The sequence below is a fragment of the Suricata suricatta genome, chromosome 11 (assembly GCF_006229205.1).
Source record: "Suricata suricatta isolate VVHF042 chromosome 11, meerkat_22Aug2017_6uvM2_HiC, whole genome shotgun sequence".
In the NCBI taxonomy this organism is placed as follows: Eukaryota; Metazoa; Chordata; class Mammalia; order Carnivora; family Herpestidae; genus Suricata; species Suricata suricatta.
Window position 1 is genome coordinate 108429805 of NC_043710.1, and position 17053 is coordinate 108446857.

General features: G+C 52.6%; 1 protein-coding gene and 1 long non-coding RNA gene across 4 annotated transcripts in view; one reads left to right on the top strand and one right to left on the bottom strand.

The window, feature by feature from the left end:
* Positions 1 to 15612, top strand: part of UBE4A (ubiquitination factor E4A) — a 33910-nt gene extending 18298 nt beyond the window's left edge. For both annotated transcript variants that reach the window (XM_029915097.1, XM_029915095.1), the window contains exons 12-20: positions 1147 to 1279; positions 2449 to 2636; positions 4270 to 4370; positions 4483 to 4596; positions 6522 to 6696; positions 9960 to 10140; positions 10574 to 10721; positions 12109 to 12266; positions 12869 to 15612. In XM_029915097.1, the coding sequence (XP_029770957.1) occupies positions 1147 to 1279; positions 2449 to 2636; positions 4270 to 4370; positions 4483 to 4596; positions 6522 to 6696; positions 9960 to 10140; positions 10574 to 10721; positions 12109 to 12266; positions 12869 to 12998 (1328 nt within the window). In that variant the 3' untranslated portion in view covers positions 12999 to 15612. The remainder of the gene's footprint in view (positions 1 to 1146; positions 1280 to 2448; positions 2637 to 4269; positions 4371 to 4482; positions 4597 to 6521; positions 6697 to 9959; positions 10141 to 10573; positions 10722 to 12108; positions 12267 to 12868) is intronic.
* Positions 14754 to 17047, bottom strand: LOC115272061. 2 transcript variants are annotated; one of them, XR_003900222.1, is made up of 3 exons: positions 16686 to 17047; positions 16202 to 16557; positions 14754 to 15462 (listed from the first exon to the last, which is right to left on the bottom strand). It is a non-coding gene; the product is annotated as an uncharacterized LOC115272061 (long non-coding RNA). The 2 variants fall into 2 exon arrangements; XR_003900221.1 differs by lacking the exon at positions 16686 to 17047 and having other exon boundaries at positions 16202 to 16679.
* Positions 17048 to 17053: the final 6 nt, after the last annotated feature.

Below are 17053 nucleotides of genomic sequence, written 5' to 3' on the forward strand. Positions count from 1 at the left end.
ATCTCACACAGTTTTCAGGGGTCAGGAATCCAGGAGTGGCGTGGCCACGGGAACCTGAGGACTCGACCAGGCCTGGAGGAGCTGCTGATGGGCCTGGCCGCGTGGTGGGTGGCGGCCAGCCTCCTCTCCCGGTCACGCAGCTCTCTCCTGAATACCGCTCACGAGGTGGCTGCTGACTTTCTCCAGAGCAACTGACCGAAATGGCAGCTCTAGGCTTTTATAACCTGATCGTAGAGATGATGCACCGTGGCTTCTGTCTGCTGTCCCCTAGAAGAGTGTAGGAGGGGACACACAGGGCCCGGGTACCAGGAAGCAGATACAATTGGAGGACCATCCTGGTGACCAGTGACCATGGTCATCTGGTCTAATGTACTCATCTTTATGCAAGATTCTTGGGGTGCCTGGGGGGCTCAGTCAGTTCAGCCTCCGACTTCGGCTCAGGTCATGATCCCATCATTCATGGGTTCGAACCCCTACTCGGGCTCTGTGCTGGCAGCTCAGAGCCCGGGAGCTGCTTCGGATTCTGTCTCCTCCTTTCTCTGCCCCTCTTCCACTCAGGTGTTGTCTCTCCCTCGCTCTCAAAAATAAATTTTAAAATATATATATTAAAGATTCTTTATCCATCTCAAAGGTTATTCAGTGGGGCGCCTGGGTGGCTCAGTCGGTTAAGCATCTGACTCAGTCAGATCATGATCTCACAGCTCGGCTCGTGAGTTTGAGCCCCGCATCGGGTTCTGTGCTGTCAACATAGAGCCCACTCGGATCCTCTGTCCCCCTCTCTCTGTCCTTCCCCAGCTTGTTCTCTCTCTTTCTCTCAAAAATAACCTTGAATGAATATATAAATAAAAGGTTATTTAATGCACGGATAACCTTGAGTAAGGAAAAGAATGTAAATCAGTGTATTAAATTTCACTGGTGTGTTCACAGTATTTTATGTCTCTGCTCTTCTCATATTTACTTGGATAGAAATCAAAATTGACTTACATTTAAAGGAGATTCTTCATTTATGAGCTGGTCCCCGTTCCTACAGTATCTACAAACATTTCGGGTTTTTGCCTTTACTGGGTAGAGCGCAAGGAAGGAATTTATTGCTTAATACAGAAAGTCAGGTGTCTCACTAATTGCAGTGAATATTCTCTCTTTCAGAATTTTTTGCAGATAACTTGGGCGACTTCCTCATTTTTCTCCGCCGCTTTGCCGATGACATCTTGGAGACATCGGCAGACTCCCTGGAACACGTCCTCCAGTTTATCACCGTTTTCACGGGCAGCGTAGAAAGGTGAGGTGCAGAGAGCATGGCTCCGACACGGTGTAGAGGTGCAACACCAAGCCACACGCAGGCCTGACTCCTCGGGGTTTTGCCTTCAGAAGTTGTGTCAGCGTGAAGTCACGGGCCATCCTGCGGGTAGCCAACAGATCCCACTCTCGAGAGGCGTGAGAAGCAAAGGACTTTGCCCGGAGAATTTGAACCTGCATGTCAGGACACCTGGTGGGAGCCCACTGCTAGTTCCTGCTTAAAATAGTCCCCTTAGGGGCGCCTGGGCGGCTCAGTCTGTTAAGTGTCCGGCTTTGGCTCAGGTCATGATCTCACGGTTCATGGGTTCAAGCCCCGCATCGGGCTCTGTGCTGACAGCTTCAGATTCTGTGTCTCCCTCTCTCTCTGACCCTCCCCTGCTCTCACTGTTTCTATCTCTCAAAAAATAAAAAAAAGACATTAAAATAATTCCCTTAGTGCCAGAAGCCTCACCGGTAGCAGGCAGCTTCTAATGAGCTAATAATTGTGCGATAACAAAGTTTACCCTTGAAATTCTGAGTTGCAGGAGCAGCAAACGCCTGTAGATGCTTTCTGATCTCGTCTCACTCATAGCTGCCGGTCGCTTCTCTCAAAGAAAGATGCTCACCGACCTGTAGAGACGCTTCTCTGGGGCGTTGGTGTCTAGGCCAAAGGAAGCTCTGTATGTCAGGGGGATTGGCTGCACAAAGAAAATGGTGCTCAGTCCCCTGCGCCACATCAGGGAGAAGTAGGTAGAAGCCAGTCAGTGCTTCGCTGAGCTCAGCAGAGCTGATGAAAACTCCTCCGTCAACAGGCGTGGATCAGGCACACGGGGGGTACGTTGTAGCGTGGAATGGCCGCATGCCGGCCTTGCCCTCAGGAAGCTCGGCTAGGCAAGTTCCCCCTTAGTGGAGCCGGCAGACAGCGGTAGGCAGTGAATGCTGGGTCCTTACAGCCAAGTGAGCAGAGTGGATGAGCACTAAACAGAAACAAGGACCCGCCTCCCGCTTGCTGAGCGGTCTCAAGCGTTGAGTGACGTGCCCGCCTCGTCCCCCCAGACACGGACAAGACTTGAGACGTCAGAACCCTGGCTTTGCCTGTAACGGTGAAAGAGGCTGTTTGGCTCCTCCTGCGAGAAAACAGTCATGCTCTCCTTGCTCTCTGCCCTTGCGCAGGATGAAGAACCCCCACCTGAGGGCCAAGCTGGCGGAGGTGCTGGAAGCAGTGATGCCCCACCTGGATCAGACCCCGGGCCCCCTGGCGCCCAGTGTGTTCCACCGGAAGCGGGTGTTCTGCGGCTTTCCCCACGCAGCGCACCTCGCAGAGGCTCTGATCAAGGTCTTTGTGGACATCGAGTTTACAGGTAACGCAGCCTGGAGCTGGCACGCCGGCCCCCGTGGAGTTTCCTAGCCTGACCCGTACTTCGTGTCGGGAAAATAGCCTCGGCCGTCGCTGGCCGTGTGTCTGCTCCGTGCCGGGCTGGAGCTGACGGCTTGTTTTCTTCCATCGTGTCCGGAACCTGTCACCATGTGGCAGCTTCACTGCAGCGTCTTCGTTGTCCATCTGCGGAGGAGAGTGCTCGAGGGGGCGAATTATTTGTGTGTCATAGACCCACGCGGCAGAATCCGGGTGACTCTGTCTCGCGTCAACAGGAACAAAGCACATGCTCTTCCCAGTTTTGTTCTATCACTGACTTAGTCCCGCTCAGAGCAGGCTGTTCAGTTACAACCTGGGCCTTTATTTTCACGCGCCTCGTACGTGCAGAGGAGCCGGGCGGTTCTTCCTTCTCCTCTCTCGTTGTGAAGTGAGCCGCACCAACAGCAGGGGGCTCGGGCTCGCAGCCCTGAGGTCAGGAGTGAGCCGCCCCCCGCCCGAGTCGGGAGCACTGGACGGTCAGCAGGTGCCTAAGACCCTAGATGTCCTCCATCCAGTCATGAGGATGACTCACATTTAAAGAGACAGTTAGCATCGTACTGACTGTCTCTCCTAATTGAATTTTGGTTTTGTCACTTGCTCACCTCTGAGCCTCAGTTTCCTCATCTATAAAATGGGTTGAAGTGATGGCTGAGTGCAGGTCAACCTTCACGAAGCATCACTGCCCCACAAGGCACTGCAGGTGACTCATTGTATGACCGCCTCACCCCTCCCCTTGTGCTGGTAGAAGATGTGTTACAATTCCTGTTTTATTTCCAACTGTGGAAATTGAAACTGTTAAGAGGGGCGCCTGGGCGGCTCAGTCGGTTAAGCGGCTGACTTCAGTTCAGGTCATGATCTCACGGTTGGTGGGTTCGAGCCCCACATCGGGGTCTGTGCTGACAGCTCAGAGCCTGGAGCCTGCTTCAGGTTCTGTGTCTCCCTCTCTCTCTGTCCCTCCTCCCCTCACATTCTGTGTCTCTCTCTCAGAAATAAGTAAACGTTAAAAAAAAAAAAGAAACTGTTAAGAGACTTGTATTAAGTGGAGCCTAGGTCTTCTGACTACACAGCCCATGTTCTTTTATTATACGACTCACGGTGCAGAGATCAGCGCTTCCTTTAATACGTAAATCAGCGCAAGCATCAGGTTTGTAGCCGAGCCCTGACCCGGTTTTCCGCGCCGCCCAGGACCAGTTGGTTTCACGGGTGGGAGGCTGGCCCCGAAGACGTGCGGGGTACTCAGTTTCCCGCGCCGCGGCGGCCCTCGGAGGCCTCCCTCAGGGTCTGTTCCGGGCCCCCCGCCCGCCGCGGCGCGGGAGCTTGTGTTCCCGAGGCTTCTGTTGCACAGCTCGGTCCGCGTCCTTCTCCGCGCAAGCCTACCCTTCGCATCTGCTCCCTCGTGTTCCGTCAGCGAGCAGGTCCGGGAGCACTCGGTGTAACTCTGGGCCTTTACAAACCCCCGGGGCCGATTCAGTACTTCCGACACATTCGGAATAAGATAAACTCGCTCCCCGTGCTCATAAGGTCTGGCCCCCTCCCTAATAGCCCCGCCTCGGCCGGGCTTTGCTCTTGCCCTCTTCCAGGGGACCCCCACCAGTTTGAACAGAAGTTTAACTACCGACGTCCCATGTACCCCATCCTGCGGTATATGTGGGGGACAGATCCCTACCGAGACAGCATCAAGGTGAGCGCGCTCGGCGAAGCCAAAGCTGACTGATCAGAGTTTGACTTCGGATAAGCCCTCGCGAGTTTGGGTTCGGTCCTGAAATGCCTTTGTCTGGGGCGGGGACTTACAGGATCTGGCCGACTACGCCTCGAAGAATTTAGAAGCCATGAACCCCCCGCTTTTCCTCCGCTTTCTCAACCTGCTGACGAACGATGCCATCTTCCTTCTGGATGAAGCCATACAGGTCAGAATAAGTCAATGGACAACTTTTTGAACATTTTTAGCTGCTGCTGTATCATCAAATGATCGGTGTGTGCTTTATACCATCAAATCGTAACAGAGGGGCGCCCGGGTGGTTCAGCCGGTGAAGGTCCGACTTCGGCTCAGGTCGTGATCCCACAGTTCGTGGGTTCGAGCTGACAGCTCAGAGCCTGGGGCTGCTTCGGATTCTGTGTCTCCCTCTCTTCTCTCCTGCTTGCGTCCACTCTGTCTACCAAAAATAAATAAACATTAAAAAAAAAGTTTACAAATTACAACAGAGCAGTCCTCCTGCCCCTAGTACCGGCTTGGACCCCAAAGGCTGGTGAGTCGTCGTGTCCCACCCGCCTTGCCGTCACGCAGCATGATAGGTATTGTGCCGTCAGAGACAAGGTCAGGGGTCACTGAAGTCCCGTAAGCTAGGACGATATCATGGCAGGATGGGAAGGAAAGGGGTTGGGGCCCGGGTGGCTCCGGTAAGCATCCAACTCTCGATTTTGGCTTGGGTCATGATCTCATGGTTTTTGGGATTGAGCCCCGAGTCGGGCTCTGCGCTGACAATGAGGAGCCTGCTTCAGATTCTCTCTCTCCGTCTGCCCTCCCCCACCCACGCATGCATGTGCACTCGTTCTGAAATAAGTAAATAAACTTTAAAAAGAAGAAGAAGAAGGTAGAAAGTGTGAAGAAGCCACGCACTAAGGCGCACGCAGGACCCACGGGCCCAGCCCCAGAAAGAGAAAGCAGGAGGACTTGGCGTTTGGTCAGTGTGTTTCAGCCATCTTCCGTCCCATCAGTGACTCACACAGCAGGGATTCTTTGGTTTTCTTTAATGTTTTTTATTGATTTTTGAGAGACAGAGAGAGACAGCACGAGCAGGGGAGGGGCAGAGAGAGAGAATCGGAAGCAGCTCCAGGCTCTGAGCTGTCAGCACAGAGCCCGACGCAGGGCTCGAACCCACGAACCGTGAGATCGTGACCTGAGCCGAAGCTGGATGCTTAACCGACTGAGCCCCCAGGCGCCCCACAGCAGGGATTCTTAGCCCTTTCCTAAAAGATCCTGATTTCGCACCACTCTCGGGGCTGGGGGAGTCTCTGGCTTAGGTAAAACACTCCCAAGCCACCAATACTCCATCTGTCTTCGGCCTCGCAAATCTTTAGGTTTGAAATGCGAGTTTCCCAAAGCCTACAGCAGGGCACCACGTCCTTACCCGCCCCTGCTCCCTTCTCTGGGACAGGGGTCAGACAAGGCCGCGGCCCAGCAGGAGAGGCGGCGGGGGGGGCGGTGGAGGTCCCCTGTGGGCAGGCGCAAGGGCCTCGTGGGGACCGGCAGCGAGCGCCCCAGTCACTTGCCTTTCATTTGTGAGAGGAGAAAAGCTCCTGCTGTTTCCCTAATCCCACACTTGGAAGATTTTAGGTAGGGTCTCTTAGAAAACAGGGTCAGGTCCTGTAAGAAACAGCCCCTTCTAAGCAAGGGCCACGTGACACAGAGAATGACACCAGATGGCACTGTCACAGGACTGCAAGAATGAGGAGGAGACACTGTTTAATATTTATGCTTCTCCTTGCAGACAGCTTGCATATCTGGTAGAGCTTTGTTTTTCGGGAGGCGGTTTTGCGGTCTGGTTTTTTGTTTTGTTTTCCATTTTTCAGGAAGGATTCGCTCTTTTATTCACTTCAGCCTGTGTAGTTCGGCCTGGGTTTGCCGCCCCTCTTCCTCCACAGACGGCTCTGTGCAGCTGAGCACGGCCTGCACGGCGGCCCGCAGCCGGTGCTGACAGTGGGGGCTGGGGCTCCTCCCACGGCGCCCGGGTTTCCCGGCGTAGTAACTGGGTTTTAAACAGAACCACTTAAACATCATCTTCCCTTCAGATGCACTTTCGTCTCCGACACGTTTCCTTTCTGATTCCTGCAGTATCTAAGCAAGATAAAGATCCAGCAGATTGAGAAAGACCGGGGCGAATGGGAGAGCCTGGCCCCGGAAGCCCGCCGGGAGAAGGAGGCCGGCCTGCAGATGCTCGGCCAGCTGGCGCGCTTCCACAACATCATGTCCAACGAGACCATCGGCACGCTGGCCTTCCTGACGTCGGGTAAGGGCACAGGGCGCCGTGTCCCCAAAAGCCAGCGGTCCGCCCAGGGGAACCTGAGAGTTCGGACTCTGGTGGGTGTGCCCATCGGGAAATGAGTCACGGGAGAAGCTTCCAGATGCCCCTCGTAGACCTGGGATGCTCACCCTCACGGAAAGCCTGAGTTGGTACAGATTTTCCTGAGGACAGGTTAGCCACATGAATAGATCCGGGGCGGCGGGTGTGTGTTAACCTGAAGAATATTCTTGAACTCTGGTGAAATGTGGCAGGTCAGAGGTCACACAAAGACCCTTCTCCCCTCTCTCTCCGAGCTATGGCGGCCCAGCCACACGTGGCTCTCAGCCCCTGCAAGGTGGGCCGGGCTGGGGGCCGGCGGGCTCGGTCGGTTGAGCTTCCACCTCTTGGTTTCATCGCCTGTCCTGATCTCGCGGTTGTGTGAACTCGAGCCCCACGGCAGGCTCTGCTCGGGATCCCTCTCTCTCCGCCAAATAAATGAAAATTGTTTAGTTCATAAATGTGGCTAGTCTGAATTGAGATACATAAAACACCTCAAGACTTAGTCTTTTTCATGTAAAAATACTTATTAATAATTTTACATTGATTACATATAAAATGATAACCAAGGATCACCAGACATTTGAGGAACTCCTCCAACGTAAAACAGGGATATTTGATGAAAACTTTAAAAAATTCTTTATAACCTCAGAGCGATTAGAAAAGGTACGACACCCATAAAACAAGAACAGAGACCAAGAAAGAGCTCTTGGATGTTGAAGATGTAACTTAGGTAAGTTTTACCTGTCAGCAGACTGGTGAGCAGATCAGCTTACGGAGCCCTTCTGTGAAGGCAGGAGAGAAAGACCCAGAATGGAAAGGATAAGAAAATAAAGGGCCGGTACAGAAAGCCTCAGAAGAGAAAAATGGAGTGGAGGAAATTACCAAAGAAATAATAAAAATCCTCAAAGACTAAAAGCCTCTGCAGTGAAAGTGCCATCAGGTGCCCAACACAAGGGGGTTTTAAATCTTCACACTAAGGTGATACCGTGACATTTCAGGAAGTCACCGTAAAGAGAAGACCCTAAAAGGTCCCAGGGAAAAGTCAGGTCCTGTCAGTGGCTCAAGTATGAAAAGTCTTTGGTTTTCATAGCAGCGGCATGAGAGGTTGGCGTGCGCCCCTCATTATTCTGTATTTTTGAGAGAGAGACAGAGACAGCGTGAGCAGGGGAGGGTCAGAGAGGGGGAGACACAGAAACCAAAGCAGGATCCAGGCTCTGAGCTGTCAGCACAGAGCCTGACACGGGGCTCAAACTCACGAACCATAAGATCATGACCTGAGCCGAAGCCGGACTCTCAACCAGCTGAGCCACCAGGCGCCCCTACTTCCAGAGGACCCTTTCTTGAGAAGCTGCAGAAAGATAGTCTCCACTAAAGTGAGCGAGTAAATCCAGAAGGAGGAAGGTGGAATCCACTGAGAGACCCCAGGTGCTGCCGGGAGGATGGTCAAAGGAGCCTGTGTGGCCACCACGCAGCAGGCCTACAGAGCCAGGGGTCCAGGTCGATGATGCATGGGAGGTTCCAGAAGGAGCGTTTCCAAAAAGTAAAGAAGGGCTAGAAATGAGCTATCAAGAGCTTTGCGTTTCTGGTGGAGAGTTTAGGGAGATTTAGCGATTGGTACTCTGAAAATAAGCATGTTTGTAAAAAGTTAGGTTAAAAAGTATATATGTGTTACTTTATATACGAAATCATTAGGACTCTTCTGCGGCTCTGCTGTGAACGACACGTATGTAATTTTAATGACATAAAATTATGTAGCCACAGATTTGACTATATACCGGAGGGGTTGGTGTCTGTGGGAAAGAGACAGGAAGTAGGAGTTAAACTCCCCTCAGTAGTGGATTCAATCTTGACAGAGACTAAAATTACAAGACCCAGAGCCAGTCGTGCTCAGCGAGCCATTATCATGCTCTTTGGCTTCTTCAAACCTGGCAGGTATGAATGTTGCTGTTTGTTAATTTTGGGGGTTTATGTCCTTGCCCTGGCAGTTCCTTACAGATTCATTATAGGAAAGTAATTAAGTCCACAAAATCCGTACATAGTAAAGTCCGTCCATGAGTGAAATGCTGGGGCGCCCGGCTGGCTCAGTCGAGAGGGCGCTGTGGCCGTGAGGTGTGGGGAGCGCTGGAAAAGGAAATCCTCTTTTCAATAAATATAAACAAGTGAAAAGCTTATAGTAAACAGTCTAGCAATAAAGATGAATAAGTTACAGTGAAATCACACACTGAAAAACGGTGTGGCCATTAGAGTCCAGGGGCACTTGCGGGGCTTAGTCAGCAGAGTGTCTGACTCTTGGTTTTGGCTCAGGTCATGATCTCACCGTTCATGAGTTCGAGCCCCACATCCGGCTCTGTGCTGACACCAGGGAGCCTACTTGGGATCTCTCTCTCTCTCTCTCTCTCCCTCCCTCTCCGGCCCTCCCCAGCTTGCACACGTGCTTGCTCTTTCACTCTCTCTTTCTCAAAAAATAAACAGGTTTTCTAAGCGGGGGCGCCTAAGTGGTGCAGTCGGTTTAGTTCCCAGCTTCAGCTCAGGTCATGATCTCAGTTTGTGGGTTCAAGCCCCGTGTCAGGCTCTGTGCTGACAGCTTAGAGCCTGGGTCCTGCTTCAGGTTGTGTGTCTCCCTCTCTCTCTGCCCCTCACCTGCTCATGCTCTGTCTCTCCCTCTCAAGAAGATATACACATTTAAAAAATAATAGTAATGTTTTTAAGTGCAAATCATCACTATTCTGCAGAACTTTCTCTGATAGAAATGCTCTGTAAACCTGGACTGGTACTGTAGGTGCTGGCCACAGGTGGCTGTTGAACACTTGAAATGTGGTCAGTGTGACTGAGGAACTGAATTTTAAATAGCCACATGGGGCCAGCGGCTGCCATGGTGGCCGACACAGGAACATACACTTACCAAAACGGTTAAGATATTTATGAAACAGTTAACTGACCAAGTAAGGTGCAGAATATGTACAAAATGATCATCATTTTGCTTTAAAAATGTGTATGTAAATATGGACAAAAGCTAAAAGGAGGTATTGGCAAGATGTTAACTGTTTATTCCCGGGTGCTGGTTTGACCTTTATTTTTTGCTCACTGCACGCACATGCCTCACTCACACGATGAAAAACGGTTTCCCAGAGGTCTCCAAGGGAAACCCTAAGACATGATAAAAGGTGGTTTAAGAGTTCCGTTTTCACAGACTCTGCCTTTTCCCCTAGAGATCAAGTCCCTGTTTGTGCACCCCTTCCTGGCCGAGCGCATCATCTCCATGTTGAACTACTTCCTGCAGCACCTCGTGGGCCCCAAGATGGGGGCCTTAAAGGTCAAGGACTTCAGCGAGTTCGACTTCCGGCCCCAGCAGCTCGTCTCGGACATCTGCACCATCTACCTGAACCTCGGGTACCCGAGCGCCGGCCGGGCAGGCCCGGGGGGGGGGGCTGGCGTTTTAGTTTGGGATTTGGGTAACGGAATGGCTGGTCGTTATGTGGAAATAGAAAAATAGTGCATCTCTGGTTGGTTAGATGAAGGGGTTGTAAGGCAGCTTGCGGAACGACGAGTCGTGGGACCCGTGGGACGGGGTGCGGGCTGTCTGGCGCTCCGCCTCTGTCTGTGCGAGGTGACTTCACGGCCGTGCGCAATGTCCGGAGAAGCAGGATTCTCTTACGGTTGCAGGATACTTAATAGACTCCCTTCCTAAACGTTAGAAGAAACCTCTCTGTGATCCAAAGAACAGGGCGTGTAAGCGGTGGGGAGCCTTTTTCCGCAGCCAGGTGTGACTTCCGCCCTGACCTTCCCTCTGACGGCCAGTCTCTGTCTGACGCTGCCCTTGCAGGGACGAGGAGAACTTCTGCGCCACCGTGCCCAAGGACGGACGCTCCTATTCCCCGACTCTCTTTGCGCAGACGGTCCGAGTGCTGAAGAAGATAAATAAGCCGGGGAACATGATTGTGGCTTTCAGCAACTTAGCAGAGAGAATCAAGGTGAGGAGGAGGGACTTTGTTTATTAACGCATTCAGTCGAAGTCACACTGTTGGCTCGGCTGTTCTCCTGGTTTCCCCATTTCAAAGGGAAAGAAGGATCTTGTCCTGAGGAAATATAACTCTGACTCTTCCTGGCCGGCGAATAACTAGAACTATCTTTACGTTTTTATCTTAAATCTGGGAGCGCACAGTGTCATCTTAGCCTCCGGGCTGCAGCGCGGCACCCTGTCATGTCAGCACTGCCATATTCTGAAATCTCTTTTCAACATGAGAGGGAAGAACAGAAAATCCGTTTAGGAAGCTTCTACTGGAAGAGAAGAATGTGCAGATTTCTATAGGCTGTTTTTATGAAGACTTTCCACACAGTGCTACCAATAGACTTGAAAATCTATGTCATTAACACAGAACTTTTTTAAATAGAATTCAACATTAGTTGTTTTTAACCATTTGATTTTTATGGGTTTTCCCTGTTCATTGTATTTGTAGTTAGCAGTTGGCTTATATGGGAATAGTCAGACACATGATAGATGAAAATCGCGTCTTGTAGGGGTTTGACAGATACCCAACAGCATTACAGAGAAGGGGAAATCATGGCCCAGACTCTGACAGAAAAGCTTCCTTGTTTAAAAAAGGGGGTGAGGGGGCATCTGAGTGGCTCGGTTAACTCTCCGACTCTTGATTTCAGCTCTGGAATTCGAGCCCTGCATCGGGCTCTGTGCTGACAGCTCAGAGCCTGGAGCTGCTTCAGATTCTGTGTCTCCCTCCCTCTGCCCTTCCCCCACTCATGCTCTGTCTCTCAAAAGTAAGCATCAAAAAAAATTTTTAATGAACTAGAGGGGCACCTAGCTGTCTTGTCAAAAGTAAATAAACATTAAAAAAATAAAAAATAAATGAACTGTAAAAAAAAAAAAAAAAAAAAGCAAACCCTCTGTGCCGGCATCCGTGCTCCCCTCCTCCAGCTGCTCGCTCGTTGCCTTGGGCTCCGTGCTGCGTAGAGCGCGGCCGGGCGGCTCCTTCGAGAGCTGGGGTCGCGCAGGGTCAGCGTTGAAGCTGCTTCCAGACCCTCCGGTCCCTGTTGGGAGGTGCCTCTCACGCACAGGCCGCAGGAGGGACTCTGCAAAGCCCCCCACTGCCGTCCCCTTTTCAGTTATGACATCACAGCAGGGCTGCTGCCGGAAGGATCTCCCACGTGACGTATCTCTTTCTGTTAACCCTTGAACCCACCGGCAGCTAAGGCAAACTGAGGCCTCAGACATTCGCTTTATAATGTCCATCTTGGCTTGTGTAGGAAAGCAAGCTGAGAGTCGGCGTTGTCGCCGCAAAGAAACCCAGAAATAACCCTTGAAGGGGAAGGTGCGGTCACTGAGCGCCCGGTCTCTGTGCTTAGTCTCTGGCAGACCTCCAGCAGCAGGAGGAGGAGACGTACGCGGACGCCTGCGACGAGTTCCTGGACCCCATCATGAGCACGCTCATGTCCGACCCGGTGCTGCTGCCGTCCTCCAGGGTCACCGTGGACAGGTCCACCATCGCCCGGCACCTGCTCAGGTACCCGGCCCGGCGGTGGGTCTGCCGCCCTTCTCTCGCAGCTTCCTCCCGGAGAGCTGTGCGCCCGCAGGTGCCCCGTGCCGGTGACTTCTTAATGAGCCGGGAGGCATTTTGGTAGCGGTGCGCCACTTGTTTGTTAGGGACTGAAACACGCACAGCAGGACACTCGCCGAGAGATCCCTCAGGGAAAGCTTTTCCGTCAGCGTGTGTTCTAGATCATGTCCGCCTGAAGCAGAGGCCTCAGGATACAGACAGGAAACACGCCGGCCCTTGCCGTACGCAGGAAGCCCGCTACCTGTCAGGAGACCGTGCCGCGCACCCACTGGTGTGGCGAGCACCCCCAGCGCCCTCCCCCGGCGCGGAGCGCACGCGGGGACCCGGCCTGCGCACGGCAGCGTGAATAAAGTTTGGTAACAGCCAGAGAGACCAAGTAGCTGGAGAACCTGTAGGACCCCCCCAAAACCACCCGGGTCCCCCGTTCGCATCTCCTCCTTTCTGGCCTCGAGTCCCAGCCCCGCGGGGAGCCGCGCCAGGCGGCCGGGCTGGGGCTCCGGGTCGGAACTCGCGGGAGTAACCCCTTTCCCTTTCCCTCCCTGTCCCAGTGACCAAACCGACCCCTTTAACCGGAGCCCCCTCACCATGGACCAGATCCGGCCAAACACAGAACTGAAGGAGAAAATACAGCGGTGGCTGGCGGACAGGAAGCAACAGCAAAAGGAGCAAGTTGAATAAACGACTGTGAACTCAGCAAACCGGACACCCGGCCCGAGCAGAGAGGAAAGGTTGTGTGTGGTTTCTCTTTGTTGGTTCTGTTCCTTTTCTTTCTTTCTTTCTTTCTTTTTTACTAAATTAGAGAACTGCTCTTGCTCAAATTACGATACTTTAGATTTACCGCCAGGAACCCGACAGCGCTGTCCTGGCTCGCGCGGCGCCGGGGTTGGAAGCGGTCGCTAATCGGGCTCTGTGTTCTCTCTTCCGGGTCCTCGTTCCTCCTCCCTCCTTAAGTCCTATTAACTCCAGCTGCTACAGCCTCCTGCCGTCTTCCTGCTGGCGCTCCTGGCACCTGCTCAGACACCTGTGGTGAGCGCGGCTTTTAAGTATACGTGTTTCAGGGACAGCTGACACCCCCAGAAAGTCCTGTCATCCAGCCGTTTACTCGACCTCACGACCCGGATGTCAGCCCTTTCCTGTCACAGCTCCCCCGCGTTACAGGATGACCTGTCACATAAAATTACACAGCTCGCCGTCTGGGTGGACTCCTGACGATAATAGAGGAGACCCCCCCCAGAGGAGCCTGACGCCGCCCTCCGCGGTGGTTCTGACGCCGGTGGTATCCCGGGTCTCAGAAGAGCCTAGAGCGCCCGGGGTTATGATTATGCAAAACACTTATGCCCCGTAATCTTTTTAGGAGGCTTGGTCGGACCGATGTGAACTTTGACACGTTATTCAGAAAATTCTGAGGTGAGAGACGACAGGAGGAAAACTGTTGGTACAGTGGGAAGAGTCAGGGAACAAACGTGACCACGAAAAATACCGTCTTCACACACTGGCCTCAACAGTGTGTCTCAGTAAATGTATACCCACCACGTGCGTTTTCCTGTTGGTCTAGTGTAACCTGAGCACTTCATGCCGTCTCTTCCGTGGGGAGATGAATGCAGTGTGTGGCCATGTTTACTGACACGCTTATTCTAGACAGAATGTTGAGACTAGAACGTGTGGAGTTAACGTTTGTTTGGGCCTGTGACCTAATTTCCCAGAGCCACTTCTAACTCAGCCTTAGGGACACCGATTAACAAAGTAGGAATTTGAGCACAACTTTGTCCACAGCCAGTTTAAATATCCACCTAGCCCTGCGTTCGTAGCGGGCGGATGGGCCCCCATGACCAAGCGGACGTGGGGCTTACGCGCTGGGCGAGGCGCCTTCCCCTGCGGACACGGCGCTATCCCCCGGAGCCTGAATACAAGTCACAGAGGCGATGCGATCTAGAAACGGGGGTCACTGCTTCGTTGTCAGCCATGGCCTCTCAGACGAGACAGTGACGATATTCCAGCACAAGCTGCTGTAAAGAGCTGTTGTGCGTGGTGGTGTCACTTGGAAAACCTCCCACCAGCGGGCGCCCCACACTGGGTGTGACGGAGACACTGCCTGTGGCTGTGCTTCCAATGGGGAAAAGAGAGTCTAGGACTCGTGGAAATGCCAGGATGTGGCTTAACAGGATTTGTGTATTTTCTTAAGATGAGCTTCATTTCATATTTATTATCCTCCTCCTCTGAAAATGAACTGTGTATAAAAGAAGCTTCTGCCGATTTGCATTTATCTCCCAAACCCTGTAATAGGATGTTTTAATTTTCTTTTAAAAGAAAAGCGCAGGACAGACAGTTTTCTAGGACAGAATTGGAGGGAAACGGGCACAAAACCTCAGAAGGCAGCCGTTGCCGGCAGCTTCCTAGCTAACAGCTGCTTCTGTGGTCTTCAGATTGTAAGCCTTTTTCTGCAAGCTTTTTCTTTTTTTTTTAAGTTATTTCCTGCAACTTTGTGGATGCTGTGGCACCGGTGCCGCTGCGTATTCTTCAGACTCCTCACAAAAAGCAAGCGTTTAGTTTAAGGCCACTGTTGGTAAGGAAACCAAGTGTCCTCTGTGCCTTTTTTTTTTTCCTTTCCTTGAAGAACATCCCAAAAATGAGACTAAAGAATTACCATCTTGCTACACCATGATGTATATACATGCTTGGAGGCTTAAAGAGACGTTTTGTCGTCTGACACTCGGAAGCGGCTCTCCGTCTGTCGGAGCAGACTTTCTGCCGCCCTAGCGTTAGGTGCTGGCTCAGCCGGAGTATGAGAGGGAACGGGGACTCTCGTCAGCTCTGGTATGCTTTCCAAGAGGGGAACAGCTAAACTTGGAAAATTATTTAAGTAGGTTTATCAAGCAATCTTGGTTTGTTTGATTTTTTAATGTGTATAGTTTTTAATGGATCTGTAACGACAGAGAAACGGTAAGAGTGCTTGAAGGTCCCAGCCGGTGTCCGGTATCACCGTCTACGAGCGCGTCATTACTTTATCGGATGCTGGTTGCCAAGCAGCCATTGCCCAGGGCTGAGGCCACCTGGGTGCCTCTGGAGCCAGAGGGGCTGATGCCGCACCGCTGAGGTCATACGAGAAAATAATGCACATGCTCTAACTGCAACATGGGAAAACCTAGAAACAAAAAATAAAAAGGCTGATTGAAATAAAACTTGATCAACATAACTGTATTTTGAAACATTCCAGGAAGGTTACTTCTTGTCAAACTTGCCTGGGGTTGTTTGTTCAAAGCTTGTATTTAATAAATGAACACCTGACTTACAACCTTTGTTATCACTTCCGTCCGTACAGCGTGAAAAGCCAGTGGCGGTTCCAGAAATCCCCTTGAAGTTTTAGCGGACTCTGACCTTCACTTCTCTTCTAGGTGGTAGCGCACGTGTCACCTGCCTCCCGGGGCTTCTGGCCCCGGGGGTCCCTCCCCCCGATGAGTTTTGGGCATGTTTTCTCCGCCTAGTTCACTCTGGCTTCACGGCCCGGGTCTGCCATGTCAGCCCTCAGCCCACACTGACCCAGTCATGCCCTCTGGCCCAGCAGCCAGGCCCTGGACCACTGCTGTAGACAAGTGACACCGTCTTCGGAGCCGTGTGACCTCAAACCTGTGGTCGCCGACAGTGCCCAGCAACCCCTCTGTGTGTCCAGAAATTCAACACCGATTCAAACTTTAACCTTTTTCCGCCCACTTCTCCTACCCTCTCACTGAGCCCTCACTGAAGATCTTGCCTTCCACTTTCCTGGGAAGATAAAGACCAGGATTCCCACTTTCAAACCTCTCCCACCATCTCATCCACGGAAAGGACCCCGTGGCTCCAAGGCCAGCCCCGCCACGTTCGGACCTCAGACAGCAACTCTCTACCTTAGGTTCCACGTCCTCGTGTCGCTGACGCCCATCCCTTATGGCCATATTCACTCAGCTGATTCCTGTCCTCATTTTCTGAAACGGCTCTCATATTTCCTTACTGGTAAATTAACTTTCTCATCCTTAGTTTGGTTTCTCTGTAGTATCTGGCAGCTGAATCACGCCTTCGCTGAAATGATGCTCTTGGCTCCTTGATGTCACCCCTAAATTTTCTTTCCGCCTCTGACTCTGCCATCCGTCAGACCGGCTCCGGTCTCTCCAGGGTCCATCTCATGATGGGTTGGATTTTTTTTTTTTTTTTCTCATCAAATGCCACTTCCCACATTAGTCCTCTCTTCCGGTCACATTAAACTCTAAAGTTCCAACCCGGTAGTAAAGAGCTGGTCGGTTACACGCCAATCACCGGTGCCCCCGCCCGTTCACCGGCAACCTCCTGCGATCCCGGCTCCGCCCCGCGTTAGCCCCGTAGCCATTTATCAACCTGAGTCTAGAAGGGGCTCCTGCCTGACACACAGGCTTTCCTAAACTCCAAACTGCCTGGCATCCTGGAGGCTTCGCTGCTCCCATCCGCGCAGCTCCCTGCGGCTCACCAGTGACACTCCGGCCCTGAAACGAGATGGGGGGTCGGGGTTAGAAAAGAACTAAAGAAAGGCCAAGGGCCCGGGCACATAACGGGCGAGTGGCGCATCGCCATATGTGGCCTCGGGCCCCGGCCGCCCTTAGAAGACGATCGCGCTGCCTCGGAACCCCTGAGAGACGCCCTCCGGCCCTGAGGTCCCAAGCTCCCCCCGAACAGCGCCGACGGCTCCCGGCTCGGCCACGGCGGGCCGGCGGCGCGCGCGGCAGGGC